Source organism: Petaurus breviceps, unplaced genomic scaffold (assembly GCF_028583685.1).
Source record: "Petaurus breviceps papuanus isolate PSGF00001 unplaced genomic scaffold, PetGlider_PUasm1.0 37, whole genome shotgun sequence".
Classification (NCBI taxonomy): Eukaryota; Metazoa; Chordata; class Mammalia; order Diprotodontia; family Petauridae; genus Petaurus; species Petaurus breviceps.
Window position 1 is genome coordinate 4,285,179 of NW_027186296.1, and position 15,318 is coordinate 4,300,496.

The 15,318-nt window shown below is 38.1% G+C and overlaps 1 protein-coding gene across 4 annotated transcripts in view; it reads right to left on the minus strand.

Annotated features, from left to right (window-relative positions):
* Window positions 1–15,318, minus strand: part of FMN1 (formin 1) — a 493,911-nt gene that overhangs the window by 213,492 nt on the left and 265,101 nt on the right. For all 4 annotated transcript variants that reach the window (XM_069097659.1, XM_069097661.1, XM_069097662.1 and 1 more), the window contains 2 exons: window positions 11,327–12,096; window positions 3,561–3,711 (listed from right to left, as the gene is read on the minus strand). In XM_069097659.1, the coding sequence (XP_068953760.1) occupies window positions 3,561–3,711; window positions 11,327–12,096 (921 nt within the window). The remainder of the gene's footprint in view (window positions 1–3,560; window positions 3,712–11,326; window positions 12,097–15,318) is intronic.

Consider the following 15,318-nt stretch of genomic DNA (forward strand, 5'->3'; position numbering starts at 1 on the left):
GGAAGGAGGGAAGGAAGGAGGGAGGGAGGGAAGGAAGGAAGGAGGGAGGGAAGAAAGGAAGGAAGGAAGGTAGAAAGAAGAAAGAAAGAAAAAGAGAGAGGAAGAATGGAAGGAAGAAAATAAAATTGAATCTTACTGGAACAGATCTCAGGGAGTATCTAGTCCAATTCTCTCATTTTACCCAAATATATGTGTGTATGTGTATGTATATGTATGTATACACATATAGAATATAGACTAGAACATATATCTAATCAAAATAAAACATATATCATAATGCATAGGAGTAAACAGATAAATAGGACATCTTTGGAAGTAACATGTTGATTTTATAATTAGAAGGAAAAGCAATCTGGGTATAAGGGAAATTCATAGCTTTACATATAATTCTCATTATCTGCTCTACTTTGTCAGTTATAATTTTTTTAAGTTCAGGATCAAAAAAAGCAATTAAGATTGTGGAAAACAAGAGAGGAAATGGATGAAGGCAGAACCTTCCAACTATAGGTCACTAGAAAAATTCTGTGGTGGTTCATGAAAAAGACAGTGAAGAAAGCGGTGTTTATAAAGAGCCAGTACAGCTCCATCAAACACAGGTGATGATGCCAAATTAAATTTCCTTTTTTTTTTTTGGACAGTTAGATCAGGTAAATGTTGTAGATATAGTTTACCTAGATTTTATCAGAGCATTTCATAAAATATCTCATATTAATCTTACAGAAAGTTTGAATAAAAAGCAACAAGATAGTAATACAAGATAGTTTTGAAAGTGGTTGAATGGGTAGACTCAAAAAGTTGTCTTTAATGGTTCTCTATAAAGTTGGTAAGTGGTTTTCTGTGAGGCCCCTGGACTCCGTATTAAACCCAGCTTGGTCATTGAACATTTTGTATCCAGAAGTTGGATAAAAGTCTAGATGGCATACTTATCAAATTGTCAGAAGAAAGTTGAGAGGGTGTGTGTGGCTCGCGTGCGTGTGTGTGTGTGTGTGTGTGTGTGTGGTGTGTTGGATGGAGACAGTGGTGGAAAAAATCAGCACAACAAATTCAACTATCTTCAAACATTTAAAGGACCTTCCTGTGAAAAAGGAATTAAACATGCTATGTTTGGCCCTGGGGGCATAATCAACTAGGAATAACAGGGGCAAGCTTCAGAAAAGGCTGAGACTTTAATTTAGAAAAAAATTCCTAACAATTCCAACCTATCCCAGAGTCATGCAGGGGGTCTTGGGGGTGTTGGGGCTCCTTCTCCTTAGGGGTTTTTAATGGATAATAGAATTATAGAATTCCTCTCTAGTATGGGTTGGAATAGGTAACTGCTAAAGTTCCTTTGATTTCTGAAGTTCTCTGAGATAGACAAGCCAAGTATCATCATCATCATCATTTATTATTATTACAGATGAAGAAACTGAGGTCTAGGCAGCAAAAATAATTTGTCTAAAATCACATGGGTAAGTGAGAAATTGAATCCATATCCATTGACTCTTAGTCGTGTGCTTCTTCTACCCATAATAACTATGCTTTTATCAAATGTCTTAAAACAACAAAGCTATCAAAACCTTCTATCTTTTTGTTGCTTAATAGAAAATATACCATGTGTATTATAAAACAGCAGTCATCAAAACTACTTGGTACTGGATGAGGAATAGAGTAGTGGATCAATGGACTAGATTAGGCACACAAGATTCAGCAGTCAATGACTGTAGTAATCTATTGTTTGATAAATCCAAAGACCCCAATTTTGGGGATAAGAACTCACTATTTGACAAAAACAACTGCTGGGAAAACTGGAATATAGTATGGCAGAAACTGGGCATGGACCATTACCTAACACCATATACCAAAATCAAGTCTAAATGGGTGCATGATCTAGGTATAAAGGTTGGTACTGTAAGCAATCTCGGAAAACAAGGAATAGTTTACCTGTCAGATTTGTGGAGAGGGAAAGACTTTATGACTAAACAAGAATTAGAGAGAATTATAAAATGCAAAATGGATAATTTTGATTACATTAAATTGAAAAGCTTCTGTACAAACAAAGCCAATATAACCAAGATTAAAAGGGATATCCTCTGATAAAGGACTCATTTCTAAAATATACAGAGAATTGAGCCAAACCTATAAGAATACAAGTCATTCCCCAATTGATAAATGGTCAAAGGATATGAACAGGCAGTTTTCAGAGAAAGAAATTAAAGATATCTATAAGCACATGAAGAAATGCTCTAAATCACTATTGATTACAGAAATGCAAATCAAAACAACTCTGAGGTACCACATCTCACCAGTCAGATTGGCTAAGTGACAAAACAGGAAAATGACAAATGCGGGAGAGGATGTGGACAAATTGGAACACTAATGCATTGCTGGTGGAGTTGTGAACTGATCCAACCATTCTGGAAAGCAATCTGGAATTATACCCAAAGGGCTATAAATAATTTCATGCCCTTTGACCCAGCAATACCACTTCAAGGGTTGTACCCCAAAGAGATCATAGAAGTGGGAAAAAGACCCATATGTACAAAAATATTTATAGCAGCTCTTTTTGTGGTAGGAAAGAATTGGAAATTAAGGGGGTACCCATCAATTGGGGAATGGCTGAACTAGTTGTGGTATGTACATGTTATGGAATACTATTGTGCTATAAGAAATGAGGAGCAGATGGACTTCATATTTACCTGGATAGGCTTATACGAACTGATGCTGAATGAGAAGAGTAGAGCCAGGAGGAATTTGTACACAATTACAGAAGCAACATATGTGTGACGACCAACTCAGCAATCCAGAGATGTAAGTCAAACCCAAAAGACTAATGATGGAGAGAGAGGTTTACATCCAGAGAAAGAACTGCGATTGAACCCAGATTGAAGCAAACTACCTGCCCTTTTTCGTTCTCTTGTTTGATTTTGTTTCCTCTTTCCCATTCTTCATTCCATCTGTTACAATCCTTCTTTATAACTTGACTAATGCCTTATGTGAAAGCATTTGCAGATACTATACTTGACTGTATGCCGCCATGGGGGATGGGGGGAGGGAGAGAAAATTTGAAACTCAAGGAATTGTGGTAATGAATCTTGTAAACTAAAAGTAAACAAATTACTAAAGACCAAAAAATAAAATAAAAATAAAACGAAAGCTATCAAAAAAATAGTAAATATACTACTACTCAGGAGAAGGGAAGGGGAAGAAGGAGGAAAAGGAGGGAGAGGGAGAAGGATTGGGAGAGGAGAATACTATGTTCTCAGGCTTGTTCTTTTGTTAAATTTAAGTGCTTTTTTGAAGAACTAAAGAAATCATACAGGCTGATTCAAAACTAATAGACCTAGATTATGAGCTCAGGTAAAATACTCTGTAAAGCTGCACAAAAGTTCATAGACCTCTGAATACCATAGCAGGAATCAAGTTTCTACTCTCACTACTTTAATTTTAAAACTCCCTTATTTCCTTCTATAACACAAAAATTTCTCTAATATTATCTGAAAAGATAAGTAAGCAAATCAACATGTAGTTAATTCTCATATATGAGGAGTAATACAATGACTATTACTATAATTACTCAGTACCTTTTTGACCTTCGTTTTCTTCTCATAGGATTCTGACAAAGGCTTTTTCTTTTGTTGAATGGTATCTTTGGAGAATAAATACTCAAATTCACTTGGGTCTTGTATATCAGGTTCTTCTAAGGAATCCCATAGGGTTGGTGTAGTACTTTGGCTTAAAAAGAAAAAAAAATCAAGTGAAATAATGAATTAAAATCAATGAGACTGTGAAACAATGAGATGAGATCTTTTTCTAATTAATTTTTTTTTAAACAAATAACCCTCTTAAGAGTTAGGAAATATTCTGTTTTTCACATTCCAACAGATTGGCTTAAGAGAAGGTGAAAGGCATAACAGAACATTGGGTAGAATTAAAGCAAACATACATCCTAAATGTTGGATGTTTTTTGAAAGTAGCCAAAATGATGGATTTGGCAGAGTCCAATAAAAAAGATGACTGAGGATTCAGCCACCAGATTGGTGAGGTCAAATGAGCAAGCCTCCACACTTCCTTGAAAATTTCTATGGAGGCTTAGAACCTACCATTACAAAAATTTAAGAAAAATAAAACAAAAATTTTGCCACATATACTCTTAGAAAATCAAGGGTATTGGTGTGGTTAGGTGACACAGTGAATAGAGCACCAGCCCTGGAGTCAGAAGGACCTGAGTTCAAATTCGGCTTCAGACACTCAACACTTACTAGCCATGTGACCTTGGCCAAGTCACTTAACCCCAAATGCCCTGCCTCCCCCCCCTCCAAAAAAGCAAAACAAAAAAAATAATCAAAGGTATTGTCAAAATAAAATCTCTAATTAAAAATTTGCCCCCAGTATATTCTTCTTGCTCTCACATCAAAATTGGCTTTTAATAATGTCTTGGTTTTATTTGCAGCTGGAGATTGCTTATACCCACCTAAGGTAAAACTGAACTACTCTAGAACACCAATTTACGAGTGATCCATATTTCAGTCTAGGCAATACCCACCCCGAGTCTCTGGTGCATTTGCCTCCTCCCTTTTTCTCTACCAGCTCGTTCTCTTACTATCAAAAACCCTTGTTTTTCTTGTTATAGCAGTCATGGAAGAAAAAAAGAAAAGTAGCTTTTAGGGGATGTATGGATTCAGAAGGAGAGAAAAGTAAAGAAAAGCTTAATTAGGGTAGCTAACTATAGGGGCAGATTCCTAGAAATGCCTGACCTGACTCAGGGTAGTAGTGCCCTTTGCCTCAAACGATCTTCCCCCAGCTTCCTAATGTTGTTTGTTGCTACTGTTTTACTACAGCTTTTTGTACTGGTTGCAAATTCAGTAATTAAAAATTCATTTGGACTTGATATAATAATAATAACAGCTACTATTTTTATAATGTGTTAAGGTTTAGAAAGTGCTTTACAAACATTATCTTATCTTTCCTCACAACAATCTTGGGAGACAGAAGATATTATTATTCCTGTTTTATAGATGAGGAAAACTGAGGCAGTCAGTCATTTAAGTAACTTGCCCAGGGTCTTCCTGACTCCAGGTACAGTGCTGTATCAGTAGCCACTGCTGCCCCCTGGTTGCCAATGAAAGCTTCAAATACTACTCAGGAGCATTCAACAACTACTATTTCATAAACTTAAAGTATTTCTATCAGATTACTTCTTTCCAACACTCAGCTGAGATATTGGTACAGAGGGAATGGGAGTTTCCATTAAGGGGAAGTAGTTTTCTAGTATCAAATACTTTCAGGGTGGTTTCCTTCATTCTTCCCTGGGCTCTGCTTCTGCCTTCACCCCCATTCTCCCTTTTCCTCCCACTGGTTCCCTTTTATATGTTGTCTTCCTCATTAAAATGTAAGCTTTTTGAGGGCAGGGACCGTTTTACTTTTTTCTCATATTTATATACCTAGCATTTAGCAAAGTATCTGGCATATAGTAAGCAATTAATAAGTGCTTGCTGGCTTTAGGGTCTAGAGATGCTTCAGCACTTTAAGAACTCATCAGAAAAAGGATGCCTAGGATGCTAGAGAGCAGGGCGTTAGGAAATGAGAGGGATCGGAAGCAGAGTTGGGAGTAGCTAAGATAAACCACCTATTTCAAAAGGTTGCTTAGGACTAACCTAAGCACAGGAATGTCAGAAAGACATTTTTCTTTCTTTTTTCTTCCCTTAGCTAATATTATTAATGCCACATAAGAAGTTAAAATAATCTTTTGCTGCCAGTTGGTCTAGGAACCTAAGAGGGCAGGATAAGTTGACATGGCTAGACAATAGTTCATATGAAAAACATGGGAGGATTTCAGGGTTTTAGTGTGGTGCTTAATGAGTCAGTAGTATAACATGGCAGTCGAAAACACTAATTCAATCTTAGGCTATACTAATAGAAAAGCACAGTATAGAGAATGAGGGGGATTAAAGTATCAATGTACTTTGCTTTGGTCTGACCACATCTGGAGTTCTCTATTATGTTTTGAAGAACCACATCTCAGAGGATAAAAACCAAGATGGTAAAAGGTAAACCATGCCAGTGACCAGGACTGATGGAAACAACTAAGGATTTTAATCCGAAGAAGGCAATTGCAGCAGTACTGCGAAGATAGAAGTATCAAGTTTATTAAAGGCTGTCTTGTGAAAATATTAGACTATAGATTAATGCTATGCTTATACCAGGAGCAGCTAGGTGGCACAGTGGATAGAATGGACAGAGACTAATTTTCCTGAGTTCATAGCCAGTCTTAAATACTAGCTTTGTGACCCAAGGCAAGTCGCTTCCCCCTATTTGCCTCAGTTTCCTCATCTGTAAAATGAACTGGAGAAGGAAATGGCAAACTACTCCAGTATCTTGGCCAAGAAAACCTCAAATGAGGTTATAAAGAGTCTGACATGACTAAACAAAAATAATGCCTGTCCCCATTGGGAAGAAGAAAGAACAAATGGGTAGAAAAAATGGTCAAATTTTTTATTGATGATGATATAGCTAGGACCTATATAGCACCTGGCACATTTACAAAGCACTTTACAATCGTTAATTCACTTGATCTTCATAACAACAGTGAGAGGCAGGTGCTATATTATTCCCATTTTAGAGATGAGGAAATTAAAGCTAAGAAAAATTGACTTGCCCAGACCACACAGCTAGTATAGCATATGAAGCAATATTTGAACTTAGGTTCTTCTGACTCCAAGTCTAGCACCCTATCTACTATGCCACCTAACTGTTCAACATTAGCTCAATAGAAGCCGAATAGAGTGTAGACCTGGAGTCAGGAAGACTCATCTTCCCGAGTTCAAATTTGGCCTCTGACACTTCATAGCTGAGCGACTCTGGGCAACTCATTTAATCCCCATTGCCTCAGTTCCCTCATCTGTAAAATGAGCTGGAGAAGGAAATGGCAAACCACTCCTGTATCTTTGCCAAGAAAATCCCCAATGGGGTCAAGAAGAGTTGGACAGGACCAAAACCGCTGAACAACAACAATAGCTCAATAAAAGAAAAAAAAAAACTCAAACATCCTATCTTAGAGCTATCCAAAAGTGGAATGGGCTGCTTGGAGAGGTATCCCTGGAAGTCATCAAACAGAAGCTGGAGGTCACTTGTAAGGGTCTCTGAGGAGGGGTTTCCTACTCATTCCCAGTTTCCTACTCAGTTGTGAACTGGACAAGAGGAATTATATATTCTTTTTATAACAAAACTTAGTTAAGGATTGTCTCATTTGGTGGAAATGGTAACAGATACCTCTTGGACTGGGTTATTCGATGACTCCATCAAGTATCTACCACAAGACCGTCTGAACCCATCAAACTGGAGAATAAGGACAGATTGCTATGCTATATATTTGGATATATAGTGAAGCCTTGGTTAAAGGTTTGCCTCTGATATGTACCAGCTATGTAACTCTGGGGTTGGTCATTTAACCTTTTTGAGCCTCAGTTTCCTTCTCTATAAACTGAGGATAATATTTATTTTTACAAGTCTCAAGCAGGGTCAATTATCTCATTGTAGCTTCACAATAACAGGAGCATACAGTGAAATAACGCATAAGAAGTTCTTTCAAACCTTAAAGTAGTATACAAATGTGAGCTACTATTGTCATTAGTGTCTAATTAATTAATATATTGTTAATAACATAAGAAAATGGGACAAATCAGACATTATTTCCAATGTTACTGAAAGTAGCCCTTTAAAAAAAAGTTTGTTTTGTTAAATCTAAATACTTAGAAAGCAAATCAGATGGGCTAGGAGAGGATTTCTCTTCTACTCAAAAACAGGCATTATTTAGGATCACATTTAGAATTGGAGGGGATATCAATGTCCATTTAGTCCAGTTTTCTCATTTTTAGAAATGAGGAAACCATGTAGTAGAGAGATTAAGTGACTTGCCTAGGTTTACCAAAATACTAAGCAGCAGAGCTAAAATTCAAACCCAGGTTTCTCAGACTCCAATAACAACAGTGCTTTCAGAGTATGATGCTATCTCTCCAGAAATAAGAAAAATAGTAGCATATACACAGAGATGCAAAAATGTGTATGTGGCTGTGTATAATTATATACATCCTATTTAGGGTGTCAGTTATCAAGGAACAGATCCATATTTGGTTTTTTTTTTATATAATGTGGTATAATATGGTTGCCTACTAACATTAAACATTTCACCTCTTCAAAGAGCCCATCCAAGACAGAATATGAATGACATAAAATCACAGTGTATTTTGGTTTAAATCAAGGGTGTTAGTGGTGAAAAAATAGTCCAGTGGGACCATAATAAATCATAAAACACCCAGTTCAGTGAAGGAAGAAAGTGACCATGTTCAATATATTCAATGGCTCATTCAGAGAGAAATGTCCCCCCACTCCCTGACCCAGACTTCATACATTGTGGCTCACTGCCTGAAACTGTTACTGAGTCAGCCTCTCCTGATGCCTCTGGTTGGGACTTGTAAATAGATTCATATGCTTTTCGTTTCTCTCAAAACTGAAGCACTAGATTTCTTTTGAAACTAATGAGAGTTTTAATATTAAATTGTTTCCCTTTTCAAAATGGTACAATACATAAGGAGGAAAAAATGTAGACAACAATCATCTCTGGCCTGTATTTAACCCAGATTGAGTAGCAGAAGCAGAGTCTGTCTCTCCCAGTGGTGTTGTTACAAGGCTCTACCATTACCCACTGATAATGAAAGCAGGTGGGACAGAATGTGGAAAAAGACTAGTTAGACACACGCGGGAATGGAAACAAATACGATCCGAGAACTGCATTATGTGGCTGCGAGATGAAATCTATTAGCCTTGAGTGCTTCTCCACTTGGATTTGAAAATGCCAAATAAATGAAAATCACTCAAAATAAATGTGCTGGAAAGTTATTTCCTAGGAGCCTTTACTTTGACTTTAGGTGAGACTGCCAGGAGCACTTGAGTTTTGGGTGTGGTTAGTTCAGGATCATAGGCATACTTGCTTCAACATTTAATTGCAAGGTTAAAAAGTAGCTGCCCAGAATAAGATCTAGTTTCTATTCTTTTATTAATGGTGGGTTTAAGAAAGGTTCCAGATTGCTACTTGGGATAGGCTAAGACCAGGCTGTTCACCTGCTGGGTAATATTTAAAACATTTTCCACCCCGGTTCCTTTGTAATGTTTTTCTACTGCTGTAACCTGGAAGTCCCCTTGATTGTGTCAGGCATCAACATGTGGTTTGCCCTATACCACGGCATGAACAAAAACAACATACACTGAATACTGATTGTCATTCAACAACGTCTTTATCTGGATCTGGGTATTACTCAATTCCTACTAGTTTTAGCTTGAAAATAGTGGCAAGACAATGTGGGAGTTGGTATTTTGGTAGATCTGGGATTTTGACCAGTGTGGCTACTTCTGCACAGATTATGACCTTTCCTTGTCTCCCATCCTGTATAATTCTTATTCCTTCTTTCCCATAAATTCTCATGGTAGCAGAGGGTAGCATTGGTTTAATTTGCAAAAAATCTATGGAGGAGGAAGACCATGAGAAGTATCACCTCACAAATGTGGCAATTACATGATGAAATATGGTGACCCCTTCAACCCTGACATTAGGTCCATCTCCTATAATCAGACTCAAGCTCTGTTAACAAATGAAGATGTAGAACAGATGGCAGTCAAGGAGAACTGGTAAATACTGGAAGGTGGAAGCTATGGAGAGACATTACTAGGCTGTACATCATCCATCAATCTCATGGGCAATAAAGAAGTAAGTTTCAAAAATCTCTATGAAAATTGGTTTAAATGGAAATATTCAAATAACCTAAGGTAACTGTGTAGCAAAATAAACAGAGTACTGGCCCTGGAGTTGGGACGAGCTGAATTCAAATACTTCCTCAGACCTTTACTATTTGTGTGACTCTAGGCAAGTCACTTAACATGTCTGCCTTAGTCTCCCTATCTATAAATTCAGGATAATAGCAGCACCTACCTTCTAACATTGTTGTGCAAATAAGATGAGATATTTATAAAACTTTGCAAACCTCACAGTGCTATAGAAATACTAGCAATTATTATTATTATTAACTAAATAAATATTATTCATAACTGTCTTTATAACACAAAAAAGGTGTTTGCCTAGGTCCACAAAGTAATACTTCTTTGGAAAACTAATGGTAATATATATATCTTTGCAAGTCTTATGAGCTATTATTTTTATTACCATTATTTTGAAGATCAAATGAGATTTTTATGTATATATATATATATTGTCTTCATAACAATCCTATGAGAAAGGCACAATCATCTCAAAAGGTATAAATGAGGGACCTGAGGGCCAAAGAAAGGCTAATAAATAACATGTACTTACACAATTAGTAAGAGGTGAAAGTACAATTTGAATACAAGTCTTGCTTTTGACTTTCAGACCAGTAATTTTTCCACTACACCATTCTGCTTTTCCTAGAGAGTATACTGGACATAGTTTTAAGATAATTTTGCAATAAATTAATTTTAAAAATCATCTGGTCTTTCTTCACTCATCCTGTATCCTCTCATATCCCTTTTGGTCCCGAAATTTAAATTTATTTGTATCAAGGGAAGGGAAGAGAAGGGAAGGAGAGGGGGAGGGGAGGGGAATGAGCATTTATTAGGTACCTACTATGTCCCAGGCCCTGTGCTAAGCACTTTATAAATGTTATTTTATCTGATCATGGGAGGTAGGTGCTCATCTTACAGTTGAGGAAACTGAGGCAGACCTAGAGGTTAAAGTGACCTTTTCAGAATCACACAGTTGGCAAGTGTCAGGTTGGATTTGAATGTAGGTCATCCCAACTCAAAGCCTAATGCCCTCTCCACTTTACCACCTAGTTGCTTCTAGTTGAGCAGCATACATGTTTATGAATTTTCCAGCACAAAGGCACCCCTCTACCTGAAAAATCTCTGCTTTTCAAAATATTTTTCAAAAGACATCATCAAAATCCTTATTATCTACTGCAGAATTGGTCTTCTTACTCTCACTCTCTCATAGTCCACAGTGACACACCCAGGTCCAGTCTCTAAAAATGATCTATTAGCTGGCAGGAAGGGGTGTGCCTGCTCAAAGATCATTGCTTGGCATACCATCACCAAAGATTTAATAAAGAAAAGACCAGTTAAGGTCTGCCAAATGCAACCGACACTCCTTCCAAAAGTATCCCATCATCACCAAGATTCCCACACACAGGACTTAGGAATCATGCGTGTGATAAAAGTTATACTACACAATGTACGGGTATAGAGCTACAAGGAATGGAAGCTCTTGGGAATTTTACAAGCAGAAGCCAAATTTTAGATGTCCTGGTAGAGTTTTCCTTACCTTCCACCACTTATTTGTATCCTTGTCCAGTACAGAGGCTTCATGGGGCAGCTGGGTTCAATGGCAGGCTTTCTAGGAATCTGGGTGAAGGATGTGTTGCCTCCAAAGAAGGGAGGAGGAAGTGGTGGTCCAGTCCCTGGAGGAGCTGGAGGAGGTGGAGGGGGTAGCCCAGTGCTGGGGGGAGGTGGTGGGACAGGAAGGGGTGGGGGGGGAGGGGGAAGAGTACTCCCAGAACTTAGAGGTAAGGGAGGAGGTGGTGGGGGTGGTGGAGGAGGAGGAAGTGGTGGTGACCCAGCACTTGATTGTGAAGTTACTAGTGGAGGCTCAACTCCTGTTGGAAGGGGAGGAGGTGGAGGGATTACTGTTGATAGTGGAGGGGCAGGAGGGGGAGATGATTTTTGCTGACCAGATGAGCAACTTTCTAAAGACTGGAGGGTTGAAGAGATATCTTTGCTGTCATTTGGGGGAGATATGTGGTTTAGAGAGGAGATATTCAGTTTTTTGGGTACTATTTGGTTAGTTTTAATGGTTTTGCTTTCATCTTCACTGGGTTTTAAAAATGTCTCTCTGTCAGTTTGTATGTAGACATTTCGGAAGGTCTTTGGTGGATAATCATCTTCTGTAGAGATGCAAGCATCTCTTGTCTTTTCACATCCTCCACTCAACCGGTGCTCTAACTCACACTTGAGATTTTCAATGGTTTCTTCTAGTCTTGCCGTTATTACTGCGTGCTCTCCCCTAATGTGGAATACCCTCAGTTCAAACTGGGTCTGAGGATAAGAGGAAAGAAAGAAAAGAGCTCAGTAAAATGAAGATTAGGCATATTAATTAAAAGATTTAGTACTATATCAGTGTCAAAATAGCATATGCAATTTGAATACAGAGACAAAGCGGCAATCATGAAATAATCCAAATGGGTATACGTTTCACTTTATGAATTTTCCAGAAATTTAAAACACTTGGAAAAGAAGGGTGATTTCAGCTAACCTGAGCTCATAGGGAATAATTACTGAGGATTAAAGTTTAAGAGCAAAAACATCACCTAAGAACTTTTACCCGGTTAAAGTATCAAACACAAACCATATTCGGATGTGCCTGAATATTCGTTTTGTAGTTTCAAGGTCTGGCTTGGAAATTGACTGTCATAAGAAAGGTATGTTTGGGGATCCTTCTGGCCTATAGCTGCTGTTCTAGCAATCACCCTGGTTTTGTGGGATTTTCAGGCTAATGTGGCAATCAAAAAGGTAGAGAAAAGTTAGTCTCCGAAATTCTAAATGCTTTTTTTTTTTAATTAGTCTGTCCTTTAAACCAGGGAGGGGTTCTTAGACTGGGGTCTGTGAACTTTCTTAAAAATATTTTGATGACTGCATTTTAATATAATTGTTTTCCTTTGTAAGGCTATGTATTTCATTTTAATCACTTAAAAATTCTGAGAAAAGGCTCATAGCCTTTGGATTTTCCAGAGGGGTACATGAAACAAACAAACAAAAAATCAAGAAACCCTGCTTTAAATCATTAGCTTTGTCTTAGGCTCATTCAGAATGAAACAAGAATTCCAAACTAATAAGTTTAAGATTAGGATGCATTGAAACTGTCCTAGGTCTACTCACTTTGCTCTGCCTCAATTTACAGAGATTTTCCAACAATACATTCTACCCCTGTTCCTTCACCCAAGAAACCTTTCCTAATCCTCCCAGAGGCAAATATCCTTTCTTGTCTCAAAGTTTAGATCACAATGCTACCTAGTATTATAATTATTTGTGTATAAATCATAGTTTCCATAAAAGAATGAAAACCTTTTGAGAGCAGAGGATGTTATAATTACTTTCAATCTTTAAATCTCCTTTACCTTGCACTTAATAAATGCATGCAGAAATTACATTTCTCCTCTCTACCCCTTCCCTTGCTAATGTCTTCCTAAGCTTTCAATGTCCAAATTGCTAAGCCTTCTAATACCTTACTTTCCCACAAATAGCATTTTGTAAACTTAATTTCCTGGACCTCTTCTTTCACTCTACTTTAGTCACCCACCATGGTCTCAAGGCCTAGATTTCACTTTTATTTCTTATGCCTCCAAAAATTCTGAACATTTAAAGATATCTTGGTGACATCAGATCCTCAGATAAGGAAAAAGCTGTTTTTGACTGAAAGAATGAACAGCAGAAAACTAGTCATCCAGTAGTAAGAAGAAAAGATGGGGGGAATTTAGCAACTCCCTACAGCTGCCAGAGGCTAACCTGATATGAACAGTAGGTGCATACTCTACTTCCAAAGGGACCACCATCTTATGTGAGCAACAGTTAACAGAAAATTTGGGGGAGTCATGATAGTGGTCTTAAAGAATCTGAAATGTAGTCATGTGGAAGAAAAAACAGAATTGTTCTAATAGGCTCCAAAAGGCAGAAAAAGGAGGAATTGATTAGAAGTTTCAAAAAGGCAGGTCTTTAAGATAAAGAAATCTTTAAAATGAGAGCTATCTAAAAGTGGAATAGGAGGTAATGGGTTCCCCATCTCTGGAAATCTTTCAGGGGAGGCAAAGATTATATCCTTGTCAGGGCCAATATAGAGAATGTAACCATTCAGATATAGGTTAGATTAGATGACTTCTGAAGTCTCATCTAAGTGAGATTCTGTTATTCTATGGACCTTTTCTGGAGAGAGCACAGTGGATATGTTGAGGTTTAGGGGTGCTGGGACCCAAAAATAGTGACATATAGGTCCTGCTTGAATGAATTCAACCCAAGTCTTCTTTCAAAGAAAAACAAGGTTTATTAAAGACTTGCTATACTGGCCAGAGTCTTTTTTTTTTCCTGTTGGAGGGAAATTGGGGTTAAGTAACTTGCCCAAGATTACATGGCTAGTTTTTTTGTGTGGGTCTTAAGTGTCTGAGGCAGGAACAGAACTCAGGTCCTCCTGACTCTAGGCCGGCGCTTTACTCACTGCGCCACCTAGCCGCCCCTATACTGGCCAGAGTCTTAAGGAATCTCAGCATTGGCTAGACTTTTTTTTTTTTTTTTTTGCTTTTTGGAGGGTGAGCAGGGCAATTGGGATTAAGTGACTTGCCCAAGGTCACACAGCTAGTTTTTGTGTTAGGTGTCTGAGGCCAGATTTGAACTCAGGTCCTCCTGACTCCAGGGCCCGGTGCTCTATTCACTGAACCACCTAGCCACCCTCATTGGCTAGACTCTTAAGGAAATCCCAGCATTTGTATCTCTAATGCAAGCAGGCCAGATTGAATGTAAGCATTTTCATGGAAACAGGATGGATCTTATACACAGAAAGACTGTGGGAGGGATCTAGGAGTGGCCCAGTAGTCTGGGGTGACTGGAGAAGGGGTCTAGAGAGGATCCTGATGGCCAATAGGCTTGAATGACTATGAGGTAACAGAGAAGGGCCATGGACCAGGAGTGAAAGGGAGAATGAAGTCTAGATAGGATCAAAGGTGGGGAATAGCTAGAGGCAATCTGGAGGTTGGGCTAGGTTATGGGTAACAGAAAATTGGAAGATTGGGTATCAACAATGAAAGGCCAGTTGAGAGGATCATTGGAATGCCTGAGGAGAACCCCAGATCAGGTAGGAAGATGGTCAGATAAAGGACTGGGCCTGGAGTCAGGAAGACAATTCAAATCTGGCCTTAGAAACTTACTAGCTTCAAGAATTTAGGAAAAACACCCCTGTCTGTCTCAGTTTTCTTAACTGTAAAATGAGGATAGTAATAGCACTTATCAAGGTTTAAATGAGATATTTGTAAAGTACTTAGTGCAAGGCCTGGCATATAGTAGGGCACCAAAGTGTTTTTTTTTTCCCTTCCTCCCTTCTTTCTTGATTTATTCCAAATTGGCTGAAATATTCCTATTCTAAACTGACTGAAAGTTGCTAAAAGAAATACTGAAATCATACTGACTGTTTCTACTAAAAAAAAAAAAAGATTTCTAATCACTTTGCTCCATTATAATTCTGGCACTTATTGACTCCATCACCTTCCAGATGTT